At 43.9% G+C, this 13,707-nt stretch overlaps 1 protein-coding gene across 1 annotated transcript in view; it reads right to left on the reverse strand.

Annotated features, from left to right (window-relative positions):
• TMEM178B (transmembrane protein 178B) overlaps positions 1 to 13,707 on the reverse strand; it is a gene marked incomplete at both ends in the record, with an annotated part of 361,213 nt that overhangs the window by 230,446 nt on the left and 117,060 nt on the right. The window contains one exon of the mRNA XM_080931867.1: positions 5,293 to 5,406. Within this exon, the coding sequence (XP_080787993.1) occupies positions 5,293 to 5,406 (114 nt within the window). The remainder of the gene's footprint in view (positions 1 to 5,292; positions 5,407 to 13,707) is intronic.

Here is a 13,707-nt window from a genome sequence, read left to right on the forward strand (position 1 = left end):
AGCATCATAGCATCTTCCCATGATGAACCTGAGTGGGGCTGGTCCCCCAAGACCCAGCTGACCTAGAAGAGCTTTGAGGAAGTAAGCAGCCACTTGGTGCCTGCTGTAAATATGGCAGCCCTGAGCTGGGATTTCTTGTCCCCTTTAGCAGTGGGTCCCTGCTGCCTTGCTGTTTGCAGGAGGTAAACAAATAGCCATTCACCCCAGACAGCGCTCTGACAAGAAAGCCAAGAAACAGTTCTGCCCTGTCTGCCTTGGTGCACTCATCTGTACGACTTATAGCAGTATAGACAAGGAGTTAGTTTGGTGGCACATAGGGAACTCAGGAATGACTGCATCCCTGAAAAGGCCACCGCAGCAGAGGTGGCAACTCACCCCTGAAGTTTCCTCCCTGCAGAGCTTGCAACTCTGATGACCTGAGGACTCCTTTCTGCCACAATTGGTGCTGCTTACACAAACCTAATAAATCCTGTAACATTCAGTGCTCCCTACATCTGACAAATTGCATGAACTTCTCTCCTTCCAGGACGAATGTTTCAATCCCCAGGAATCAACTATTCAACAGTTGATTACAATGCCTTGTCCCCTGTGCAAAGTCTGTTTCCATCGCTGTCTCTTCCCTCTCTCTTCCCCTCCCTTCCTTCCTCTCCTCTCTCTTCTCCCTCTCTGATACAGGCTGGACTTTCTCCGAATTCCCCATACCTAGCCACAACAGGGATCAAAATGTGACACCAATGTTTTGTCACCCTGAACCCTGATAAGGTGTCTGCAACACAGGATAAGGACTCACACACTAGAGGTGAACACAAGCTTGTCTGGGCCTTGTGTTGTATTCTATGTACCTGGGGCATAGCCTCAAGGGCAGTGTGTGTGTGTGTGTGTGTGTGTGTGTGTGTGTGTGTGTGTGTGTATGTGTGTGTGTGTGTGTGTATGTGTGTGTAAACATTGGGCATGGTTGTGGCCTGTGGCTAGGAAGATGTCTTCCCTCCCCCTCCCTCCTTCCTTCCCTCCCTTCATCCTCCAGTTCCTCTTACATCTCTCCTAGCCAGCTGAAAATGTGCAATGTGGCCCTCCAATCTCCAGTCCCTAAGTTCTGACAGGAAGAGGCTTCATGAAAAAAAAAATCTACATTCCTTCACACTCAGCCTCTGAAAAGATAATGAAGAAGATCTGATTGCAGGAGAGGAGTTCCAGCTCCTTGGTCTTTACTGCCAGGGGCAGCCAACTGTGAGCTGAGACCTGTACCTTACACGCTCACATCAAGCCAAATAACAGAATTATGAGCTCACAGATACACTGACTGAGTCTTGGGGTTCTCACTGGGGACCTCAGGCACAGATGCCACTGAGTCCCTGCCAGGTAGATCAAAAGTCAGGACCAGGAAGGACAAACTTCTCACATCTTCCAACAAGTGCCTGCCCAGCGGCTTCGGGCACCTTCAGTTCTGCCAGCCCAGACACACACAGGTGCACACATGCACCTGTGTATACCCCCCACACACACACACAATCTGCCCTGAGCAAGTGTGCAAGATGCTGACTATATGGACCGGACAGGTCAGAGGACACATTGACAGGAAGGACAAAGGTGGAGCCATTTTGGATGGTCTCCAGGGTTTTGCACAGGGGTGTATAAGAACACAGAATTCACTAAACTATTGCTGCCCCCTCAGAGCGAGTCTTGGGTTGTAAAAAGCCTACAGAGGTGTACCCTAGTGAGAGGAGGGAAATAAGCTATGGAAATGCCACAGCAGTGCCCACCAGCTTCCCCTGTAATCAGATTCCATTGTGTGTAGAGCATTAAACCAGACAACTGCTCCAAACAGTGGCATTTGCTAACTCATTTTCTGAGGCCACTGTCCACTCCTTGATGACCAGTGCCCTGCTCCAATGCTGGAAATGGCAGGCAGGAGACCTGACTGAGGGGGAGGACAGAACATCTTCAGTCCCAAGAGGCCAGTGCCTACCTCTGCCACCACCCGGGAGATCGAATCAACAACACTGAAGGGCAGCCAGGCTTGAGTGGCCCAGGAACACAGGTGCCGGCTCTAGGGGGAAGTTCTGCCATCCCCCATAGCAAGGAGAAGTAAAGGACACCCACCAGACCTCACTAACCCTTGCCATCCAAGCCAGGGTCAGGCCTTTGTCATAACTCTCCCAGAGCAGCGGAACATGAAGACAGCACCTCTGTTCCTCTCCCTTGTGCACATGTAAACATGTGCACATCCCCCACAGCCATGGGTTAAGCATGTTACACACTAGGGGCTCAGAGCATGGTGCTCTTCAGGTCCTTTTATCCTTTTGCCTACTGTGCATAGCATATACCACCATGAGATAGGAGAGCCTAGAGCCCCATAGTTAAGCGTCCTATTAGACAGGTTAACTTCTAAAACATAAAAGGTAGCTTTAAGCCAAATCGTGCCTTTTCCTATTTGAGAGCTTCTCCCCCTGTCTCCCCCCCCCACCCCCTTCTATAACAGGTCAGTGATCAGGCCACATGCAAATTCCCACTGAAAAGTGTATGGCCCAAACAAAACAGAAGTTCAAGTGTTTGTTGAGTTATTTCATAACAAACAAATCACCAACCACCCAACCCCAAAATCTTCTAAAAAATTATCTGAGAAAAATTACAAGACATAAGATATTAAGGTCAAATCATAAAATGATAACCAGATGAACTTAATATTGTCCCCTTTTGATTACTAAAGCACACAGTGCTATTAAAAAAATTGACGAGGTTTTTATTTTTCCAGTTAGATGGATAAATACGGGGGCTCGAATATATTAATTAGGCAAGTGTTCCACCACAGAGCTACAGCCCCAGCCCAAGAGATCAGGTGGCGGGTGGGGGGCTCTCCATATTTTTTCGAGCTGATCCCATGAGTTTCTTAATGTTTGATTTCTTCTACTTTATCTCAAAAGAGGTTCTTGTGCCTCTTTCCTGCCTCATGTCATCAAAATCTGACCTCTGAAAATTAACATGAGCACAAACCATGCTCCCCGCCCTCCAGCATCCGGCATTGCCAGTTATGCTTAGGACCAACTTCAATTGTGACAGATGTTCCCTCGCCCTCTGGCTTAAAATAGCTGTCATAGATGTCAGACACAGCAAATGCTCTCTGCCAGCTTTAATAGCCCATTAGGAACTTCATGAAAGAGGCAAATGAATCCATCACCAAAGGGTACCATCAACTGCACCCACCACCATGGGCTAGAGACCTTGCATGTATCAATCGTCAAAATGGCTTTGATCTGTTAAAAATAGAAGTTGGCACACCGCTTGGCCACAGAAGCTGCATGCTAGATTTTTCAAAACCCAACAGCACTACAGTTGGAGAATGAGCACCCTGGAGACACACGGGCTCAAAGAGAACCCCCCACAAAGCTCTCTATCTTGGCTGATGCTGTGCGGCATACTTCCAAGGATGGCGTGATAGAAATTCTCTTGCAACTCTAGACATCTACCATGGCTACAGCCAATGGGGTTCACCAGGCTTCCCTTAAAGTGTCTGCAATTTACACTGAAATAATTCTCCTGCTGGCTGAAAAAAACAAAAATACCCACAAACTATTTTAATTGCTTGAAGCAATTCTACTATGTTGTAATTATCACATTGCCTTGTAATTATTTGCTTTGTGAGTGTCTCTTTCCAAACCCCATTCTTCTCCAACCCTAGACTCCAGCTCCTTAAAAGAGCCGTGACCTTAATATCCAGAATATGCCTGGTGTGTAGGGAGTCCCAGCAACATCAGTCAGGTTGAATTAATTTGAATTGGAAATGTCAGTAACTTTTTTCCTCTTAGATTCTGAATTCTATTATGAATCTCAGAATCTATTACACTTGTATAGTTAATCAACAAGACTTATGCACCTTGAAGATCCCTTTAAGTGACTATACTAGACTGGTAGATTATAAAAAATCAGAAATTATCACCATATATTTCTATATTTGGGGTCTTCCATGCCGATCCAAAAGAAATTAATAAGTGTGATTACTAGAGTCTCTAAAGCCAATATCTCATTAAAATTAAATATGTATGTGATATACTTAGCTTGATAGTTAGCACATGGGAACACTCTTTGAACATTAGCTCTTTGTCCTCACAATGCTACTCAGTGCCTCTAAAGTAACAGCAGTATGGTTTTCAGGGCCACCTCTGGCACCCGCTCTGCCATTACAGACCAGGAGCATTGAGGGGCCATCATGTGGATACCCATATTTTGTGTGTGTGGTTTTCCTCCTGAAACCAGAGAATGTTCTGTTTTAGCTTTACTTCCTCTCTTTCCCGTCGCCTAAAGTCAAGCCAGAGAGTGGACTACAGCTGGTGGGCTCCACACTCACAATGACAACAGGGCAAGAAGATAATGATAAAGAGAAGAATGTTCTATCCTAAAGAACTGCCTTCTTCAGGAGCCTGACGACCAGGGTGTGGTTTTTTTTAAAGCTCATGTTTATGCCATTATAATCTAATCTAATCCTTTGGCTATTGGGTGGGGAAAAAATGATGTAGGAAGAATGTCTGGCAAACCCAATAGAAGTGCACCATGCTTTCTCACAGGGTGGACGGATCAACGTGATGATTGGGACCAGCCGTGACAGCTCCCTTGCCACAGACAGGGAGTGGATTCCCATGGAGAAGAAGTAAAAATAGCTGACTCTGCTCATTAAGTCACTCTCTCATCATAAGGTAAGTCTCTAAGGATCCCTAGCCTAGAAATTCCCAAAACAAGGAGCATAGATATTCTGGCTGTGGGATCATACACAGGCCAGCTGCTATCGTTTGAAAATACACAGAAGTTTGTATTCAGAGCCTGACTCTTCTGCTTAATGACCTCCATCTAGGTGCAAATCCCCTAGATAGAGTCTGAACCCATGAGCATGCCTCACCCTTTACAAACAACACAAGGGACTTTGGGTTGCCACAATAGGATTTCAAGCAACTTGGAGATGTGCTAGAGTTAAGTCCCAAGGGCATATCCCATCAGGTAGGTGAAATCTCAGGTGCCTACCAGGAGGATGAATTAAGATCACTAACTATAGTGGTTTGAGTTTTGGTTGGTTGGTTTGGCCTCTTAAAATCTAAAACAAACTCCACAAATCTACAATGCAGTCAGAACCAACTAAGGCAGTTCTGACCCATAGATGTGGGTTCTCATAGACAGTAGATCATACTAGTGTCCTGAAACTATCCACAGATCTCAGAAGGTATATGCAACTCCCCCCAACCCCTGCCAAACCCTCAAAATGACACCACAGCACAGTCAAAGCCAAAGAGACACAGTTGCACTTACGTAGGGCATGCCACTCATCCTGGCGAATGGTCTTTGTGATGTTGAATGTGAGGTTCCTGGGGATGGTTGCTGAGGAGTAGTGGTACTTGATGTACGTGCATCTCTCAATTTCTCCTGGAAGAGAGAAATAAAAAATCCAGTGTGAATGAGGCAGGGACCGCCTATCTTAGTTCGGGTTTCTATTGCTGGAAAGAGACACCATGATCACGGCAACTCTTATTTAAAACAAGCAAGCAAATATGTAATTGGGACTGGCTTCCAGTTTCTGAGGTTTAGTCCATTGGCATCATGAAAGAAGCATGACAGCATTCAGGCAGACATGGTGCTGAGAGTTCTACATCTTGATCCAAAGGCAGAAGGAGACTAGGTGCCACCCTGGGCATAGCTTGAGCATAAGGGACCTCAAAGCCCACCCCTACACTTCCTCCAACAAGGCCACACCTACTCCAAGGCCACACCTCCTGATAGTGCCATTCCCTATGGGCCAAGCATTCAAACACATGTGTCTATGGGGCCATTCCTATTTAAACCATCACACCACTTCTTTAGCATCCTGGGATCCAGATGTCCATCCTAAAGAAAGAGACATGTTTTGTGTTGAACCTGATGATAGCCACGGTTTGAACTGAGCAATAATAAGCTTGACTCAAAAAGAACAAGTAAAGCTACAATCAGATGGAGCTGACTTAGAAAATGCATCTATAGGGTCGTGCATAGACTGAAAGATTCAAAATTCAGACTAGTAGAAGCTTTTTATAAAAAAAAAAGAAAAGAAAAAAAGAAGAAGAACAAGAAGAAGAAAACAAGAAGAAGAAGAAGAAGAAGAAGAAGAAGAAGAAGAAGAAGAAGAAGAAGAAGAAGAAGAAGAAGAAGAAGAAGAAGAAGAAAAAGAAGAAGAAGAAGAAGAAGAAGAAGAAGAAGAAGAAAAAGAAGAAGAAGAAGAAGAAGAAGAAGAAGAAGAAGAACAAGAAGAAGAAGAAGAAGAAGAAGAAGAAGAAGAAGAACAAGAAGAAGAAGAAGAAGAAGAAGAACAAGAAGAACAAGAAGAACAAGAAGAACAAGAAGAACAAGAAGAAGAAGAAGAAGAAGAAGAAGAAGAAGAAGAAGAAGAAGAAGAAGAAGAAGAAGAAGAAGAAAAAGAAGAAGAAGAACAAGAAGAACAAGAAGAAGAACAAGAAGAAGAAGAAGAAGAAGAAGAAGAAGAAGAAGAAGAAGAAGAACAAGAAGAAGAAGAAGAAGAAGAAGAAGAACAAGAAGAACAAGAAGAACAAGAAGAACAAGAAGAACAAGAAGAAGAAGAAGAAGAAGAAGAAGAAGAAGAAGAAGAAGAAGAAGAAGAAGAAGAACAAGAAGAAGAAGAAGAAGAAGAAAAAGAAAGAAAAATGATGCCCATGTTTACCTACACTTAAGAAAATCTACTTTCAACCTTTAAAAAGGTTGATGACACTTAAGGAACAATATTTATCAATAATACTGAGGAATATTAAAAGGAACTTGCAGTCAAATAAATTTGTTTCCACACAGGACAGAGAACTTGCCTTGGCCCTAAGCATATATTATGTGCTTTCAGTGTCTAGTCTTCTAGAATGTGTATAAGGACGGGAAGGCTGCCTTCCTTTTTTCTCTCCAACCTCCTAACCTTACTTCTAAACATGAGACTTTTTAAATCAGTCTGGATTTTTTTGAACTATTTTCTTCTCAGGTTACTTAAACAAAATTGGGGCACAACCACAGACTCAATATCTGGTCCAGCATACTCTCTAACTACAGTCTAAACATTTGTCCTTATGCCTAGAGAAGTGTAGTCCTCACCCTCAGCAAGGACACTTCTCTTTGAAGCAGAGATCATTATAGAAATTTATAGTCTATCAAAATGCAGATACATCTATAAGACAGCTCTCACATCTTGGGCTCAGGGAATATCTTGGAATAGGGGGAAGAAAAATTGTAAAAGCTGGAGAATTGGGGAGTTTGCTATGAGACTACATCTCCCAGTGATGTCAGAAGTTTTACCAAGTTGAGTGCCTAATCGTGAGCTGAGCAAGAACAACAACAGATATGCTTACGTGGATTGAGAAAAGCTTCAACCCCTGTACAAACAATTACAGACAACTAAGGAACTGTGAGCATGAAAGAAATCATCATACCCATGAAAGAGCACACCAGCTAGCTATCCAATACCAAATGGCCAGCCCTCCAGACAACGCCATATAGACTGAGCAGGTTATATTTAGGAATATATACTTACATATACATACATATAACATCAATTAATGAGGCAAGAAGGTAAGGAAGAGTGTATGAGAGGGTTCATAGGAAGGAAAAGGAAGGGGGAAATGGTTTACTTAAATCGTAGCCTCAAAAATAAAAGAAAAAATATTAAGTGACCATTAATCCACGTGCTGTGCTACTCAAATTGCCAAACTGTTCCTACATCTTAAGACAAAGGTCCTTAAAGGTTCATGCAGCACCAGCAGCATGAACATCCCATAGGAACTTGCTGCAAGGACAGCCTCTCAGACCTAAGCCCAGACACACAGAATGCCCATGCTAGAGCCTGGCTTAAACAGTTAAGTCTTTCAGGTCGTTCCTGTCTGGAGGTTCTTGCTGTCTTGGAATCTAACAGAATCACCAAAGGATTAAACCAGGAATCTACCCCATTTTGCAAGTTCCCACAGGAGGCCAGATGAAGCTGCTTCCCTCCTCACTTCCAGCCTCCTGAAGTTTCTATTGATGTTTGCTTATCTGGGGGGATATTAAAAACTTAGTGTCGGGGCATTGTGAAGAATAAGGAAAAGGGTGGTTTTCTAAAGGTTAGGGGTTTTGATATTTGGTTTTTCACCTGAATGGATTTTGATGGTAATCCATTTTGCACCCCACTGATTTTCAATTTATAACTGGTGGCACCTGATTGAATTGTTTGACCCGTTGGCCCACTGTCAGCAGGGAACTTGGCAATTGGCAGAGTGCAATAATTTACAGAAAGCCTTGTGAAACCGATGCCTTATTGTAAATCATGTTTGGACAACTGCCCAGTTGCCAGTTATTGGTGGACATTTCTCTAACAGGACAGCCTCTGTCTCTATCCGAAGACAAAGTTGGGTATATGCTCTTTCCCTGTACCTTCCATTTTCAGCCTCTCTAACTCTACAAAGTTCCTGTGACTTCTCACATGTCCTGGCATTCCATACCACCTCCCCAATATACCCCCTCATACCTCAGCCTGCCCTCCTCTCCTGACTGGTCTAGAAAAGATACCTACAAGACAGCCCCCACTGTCTCAACTCAAATCTACACCTCATGTACTTTAATTGAATAATATCTATTAATAGCATCACACACACACACACACACACACACACACACGTCTACAACATCATCTCTGTGGCCACTTCCTCTCTGAGAGATCCTTGTTTCCCAGTCATTAAATTCTACTTACTTTACTAGGCAGTTGTCCTAATAAAGTGATATGCAACATGGTGCTTCATACCAAGCCAGGCCACAGACAGGATGAAGTTCCCGTAAGATAATAGTACCTGTTGATGTCTAATGTCACGGCAATCCTAGTTCATGTAAATATACTCTAGAAAATTCACAAAACAGATCAAAATTTCCTATGGATAGATTTTTGAGAGCATGTCCTCGTCATTGGGTAATAGATGACAAAAGTCACCTAGCTCAGCTAACAGCACACTTATGTGCTTTCCAACCTTACATATGTCATAGCACACATAGACATGTATACAGAACACCCCTGAAAGCTGGGGGAACCAGCATTTTTAGCATATCTGGAGCCCATTCCTGGGATGTGTCCCAACAACTCTGATAGAGATAATGCTTCATTTCAGCCACTGTCTGGCATCACTGCGTTAAGCTACTACCATTGTCTCCCTGCTTTACAAATGATAAGAACGGGGTAGAATGAGAAGATTCTACCAGAATTCAGGGTGCTCTACCCAGAACCTCCCCTCATACATGTATCCCCCTCCCAAATATCATACAAAGAAAAGGTGACCATGTACTCCATCATAGAAGTCTGATGACCCAGAGTGACCCTGAGAGGACACTTACATGGCAGTTTCTCAGCAAAACCATCCCTTCCATCAGGAAGACACTGGGTGCTGGGCTCACTTCCCCCTTAACCTTCTCTGGCATGGAAGACACCATTGCCTGTGATCTAACTGTTTACAGGACTCCCTCCTCCCTAGATTTTGCATTTCTCAAGGGCAAGGATACTTATTGTCTTATCCACTCTTCTTTATCTCCAGTGCCTCCAACCTGAGGCACAAACCAATACCACTCACTCTGAAGGCATCCATGACTAACACGAGGCAGCCTTTGGGGGCCCACAATGTATAAAGTCCACCTGAATTTATTACATTCAAGGATTTAAACTAATTGGGGTAAGGTAAAGTGTGATGGATAAAAAGGGGTGATTGTTACAAAACTCTGAGAAATTATGTAGCACACACCCTATCTGAACAAGGAGAGAGGCACAAGTTAACCACATGAAATCACAGATCAAGGCCTTTGTATACTTGGCAAATGTAGGTCAATGGGGCTAGTGAAGGAGTGAAAAAGACCAGACCAGACGCTGATATAAAGTGCAGATGGTTAAAATAAGAATTCCAAGTAGTGGGTTGAATTGCTATTGCTAGGGTGGTGTAGGTTGTGGTCTGTACAGTAGAACTGCCCAGAGTACATGTGTGCCTAAAGCCACTGTGGTGGGGCAAGGGTGAGAAGCTGCCTTACCAAAAGAGCTGCCCTTATCTGATTTGCATATACACCATAACACAGAATCACACACACACACACACACACACACACACACACACACACACACACACACACCGATGTGAACTAATTGTAGCCCTACCTGCAATAATTTAAAAATCAAACAAAATGTTCTCCAGACCCAGCCTTAGCACAAAAAACCAGATGCCACTCAGGATGATCAGATTGGTGCCTGTCAGGGATGTCTGAGAAGAGTGACTGATTTCTTAGCAGAGGTCTGTTTCTCTCAGCCTCAGCACAGACCCAACAAACCACTACAGGTTACAGGAGAGCCGAAATGAGCCATTGCTCCCATGGCCCTTCCACCTGTAGCTTAATCAGCCCATAAGGGAAAAGGCCTCGTGCAGTCAGCAAGAGCAAAAAACCAAGTTCTAATCCATGCAGGTGGTGGCCAGAGAGCCAGGCTGGAGCAGCAGGAACAACACCCCTGGAAGCCTTCGCTGTTTGCTTTGCTTCAGAGATCGTAAGCATCCTGCCTTTGACAGCAATTAAATTGGAAAGATTCAAATATTGTCTAAAAAGAAAGGCAAAATATTTATCCATGTGTCTGCAGGCCCTGTCAGTGTGCTGGGCTTCATAAATACAGGCACCATCTGGGTACCCAATACGTGTGCCCAAAACGTGAGCTTCTGGCAACAGACAGGTTTCCGTGGGGTAAGTGTTACAGAGGGGCCATCTGCAAGGCAAAAGGTCACCTAGGAGCCTCATCAGGATAGGGGGGCAAAGATACCTTCACCTTCACTTGCTTTCCAGCCCAGAGACTGTAAGGCCTTTAAGAAGCTATACCTGGGGGAGAATAGGCCAGTGAGGCTGAAACTGCAGCCTTCTCCTCCCAACCCCCACTACGACCTCTGTCATGGCCTACATACCTATAGACCAAGTCCCAGCAAGACACAAAACACTCAAATAGGAGACTGAAAAAAAACTTTAAAGACAATTTTATTCAAACACACACACACACACACACACACACACACACACATCCCAAAACAAAACACCTGATTTTAGAAGACTCAAGCCTGCTTCACCAAAGAAAGCATTCAAATGGTCAGCAGGTGCATGGAAATGGCTCTGTATCACTAATCATCAGGAGAAACTTCAATGAAACATCACCTTCTACCTGTTAAGATAGCTATTATCAAAAAAATGAAAGTAAGTGTTAGGGGGTGGGGAGTAACTAGGTTACGTGTGGTGGCCCACACATTTAATTCTAGCACTCAGAAGGTAGAGGCAGGTGGGTTTTTGTAAGTTTAAGGCCAGTGGGCCTAATATACATGGTGAGTTCCAAGACAACCAAGGCTACATAAGAGACCCTACCTCAGAGAGGAATGGGAACTGAAATCCTTGCATACTGGGGATATAAACTGACACAATCACTATGGAAGGTGGTGTGGAAGGTCCTCAAAAACTAAAATGGAGCTAAGAACTGAAGTCTGTATCTCAGAGACATCTGCTCTCCTGCAATTATGACAATATCATTCCCAACAGCCTAAGAAAAAAATTAACCCGAAGGTCAATGGGTAAGTGGATGGATGGATAGATAAATGGGTGAATGGAAAAACTGCAGTATATCCATAAAAAGAAATGCTATTTAGCCTTTAAAAAGAGATGTCAGCATACATGACTACATGGGAGAACCGAATACTGCATGATCCATCTTACATGAGGGATCTGAAATAGTCAAACTCATACAAGTGGAGAGGGAAATGAAGCATTGTTCAACAAGTGTGAAGCTGAAGTTATGTAAAAATGAATAAGCTCTAGAGATCTGCTTACAGCACCGTGCCTGTGAGAAGGGATACAGGACTGCTCTCACAAATCAGTTTCGAGACCAGAGGAAGAACAAAGGAGAGATCCGTGACTGAGCACAAAAGAGCCAGCAGAACCTGGGGCTGGAGGGGCAGAGGGGGTCATGGCATTCAGAACCTGTAGAAGGTGGCCATGTGGAGAGAGAGTCCTAGCCAGCCTGAGGCAAAAGAAAACAAGCACCCAAATTCTCACTGCTCCCACCTGCAGCTCCTGGCAGCAGCTCCCAGTCTGTGAACTCAGCTAGAAACGAGAAGAGAAACAGTTCAACTTGGGATGCTTAGAGCGTCTGGGGAGGATGGAAGGCTGAAGGTTCAGGCTAGCTGGGAGGGACAGCGGGAAATCACACTTTTTCCTCTCTTCCACAAGCATGTTCCTACCTCTGGTCTCTTCCAAACACACCCCGTCTTCTTCCTGAATCTCCACACTCTTCCCACCTCACCCTCTGCCTCTAAGTCTTCAGTGGCAAAGGGATTACTGGGATGTGGAAATAGAAAAGAACAGTTCTATCCGTTCTCTTCCTCCCTTCATGAGCCAAGGCATACACTAAAAACCAACATCAGTATCTAGTGTTATCCCTGCACATAGCAAGTACTTAATAAGTAAGAAGTTGTTATCAATGGTGGTCCTTACTGATTGAAGGAGACAAGATCAGGCTAGTCAAATATGATATTACAAAGCTACAAAATGACCTTTAGAGATTATATGTTATGGTTAACAACTGTCACATTATGATCTAGAAAGCCGATGCAACACTAGCTCTGAGGGGCAATGAACACATGAAGACAGGGGGTGGAAAAGGAGGGATAGAAGTGGTACATCAGCTATGATTAGGGTTGGTCTGTGATGCTCATCAAAGTGGTCCTCTACTAAAAGATAATGCATGGAAAGCATGTAGAGACTAGATGATGATTTTGGGTGTCTTCCTTAATTACCTTCTGTCTTATATTTCTGAGACAGTGTCAGTCTCTCACTGAACCTGGAGCTCACCATCTAACTACACTACTAGCCAGCAAATCTTATGGATTCTCCTGTCTCTACCTCCCCAACACCATGATTACAAGTGTCTGCTACTGGGCTTGGCAGTTTTCACATGAGCTCTGGGAATCAAACATGTTCCAAGACAAGCAATTTACCAGCTAAGCTACATCCCAGCCCTCAAAGTTCCTTTTCTGCTAATAACTTTTTTAAAAAGATATATTTCATACCTAGAATAGGTTAGTTACTCTATTGTTATTCCGTGTTGAAATACCAAATCTTTACAACAACTCCACAAGAGAAACCTATACTCCTGGTTTTCCTGAAGAACTAAGTGGATATTTGGATAGATAATCCATTCCTGAGTCCTCTCCAGCAACCAGGAGGTGCTCAAGATGTAAACTTGTAAGGTCTCTCAGATACTACAGCTATACTGATTCCTGCTTAGCAGAAGGTTCCCTAGAAACTAGGGTTCTAAGGCATCCACGATCTTATAAATGAAAAGAACTCATGACATGCACTGACAAAGGAAGAAAGTAGGTAATGGACAGAGAAGAGGAGAGTAGCAGCCTGTCTTCCATGTTCTCACAGATACCAGGACATTTGGGTTTTCCAGAGGCCAGTCCTGTCATAGGCCATGGCATTATCCCATGAAACTCACTTTCTCTGTCTCTACCCCTGGGCTGACTTTCTAGCCCAAGGCCTGTCTAGCATCCTGCACTTAATAAAGGCAGATTAAATAGAATGTAGAAAGAGAAAATGGAAAAGTTTAGAAGCCAGAAACAACAGGAGGAGGAAGAGAAGGAAGAGGAGAAGAAGAAGAGGAAGAAGAAACAG

The sequence above is a fragment of the Micromys minutus genome (genome assembly GCF_963924665.1).
Source record: "Micromys minutus genome assembly, chromosome: 18".
Taxonomy (NCBI): domain Eukaryota; kingdom Metazoa; phylum Chordata; class Mammalia; order Rodentia; family Muridae; genus Micromys; species Micromys minutus.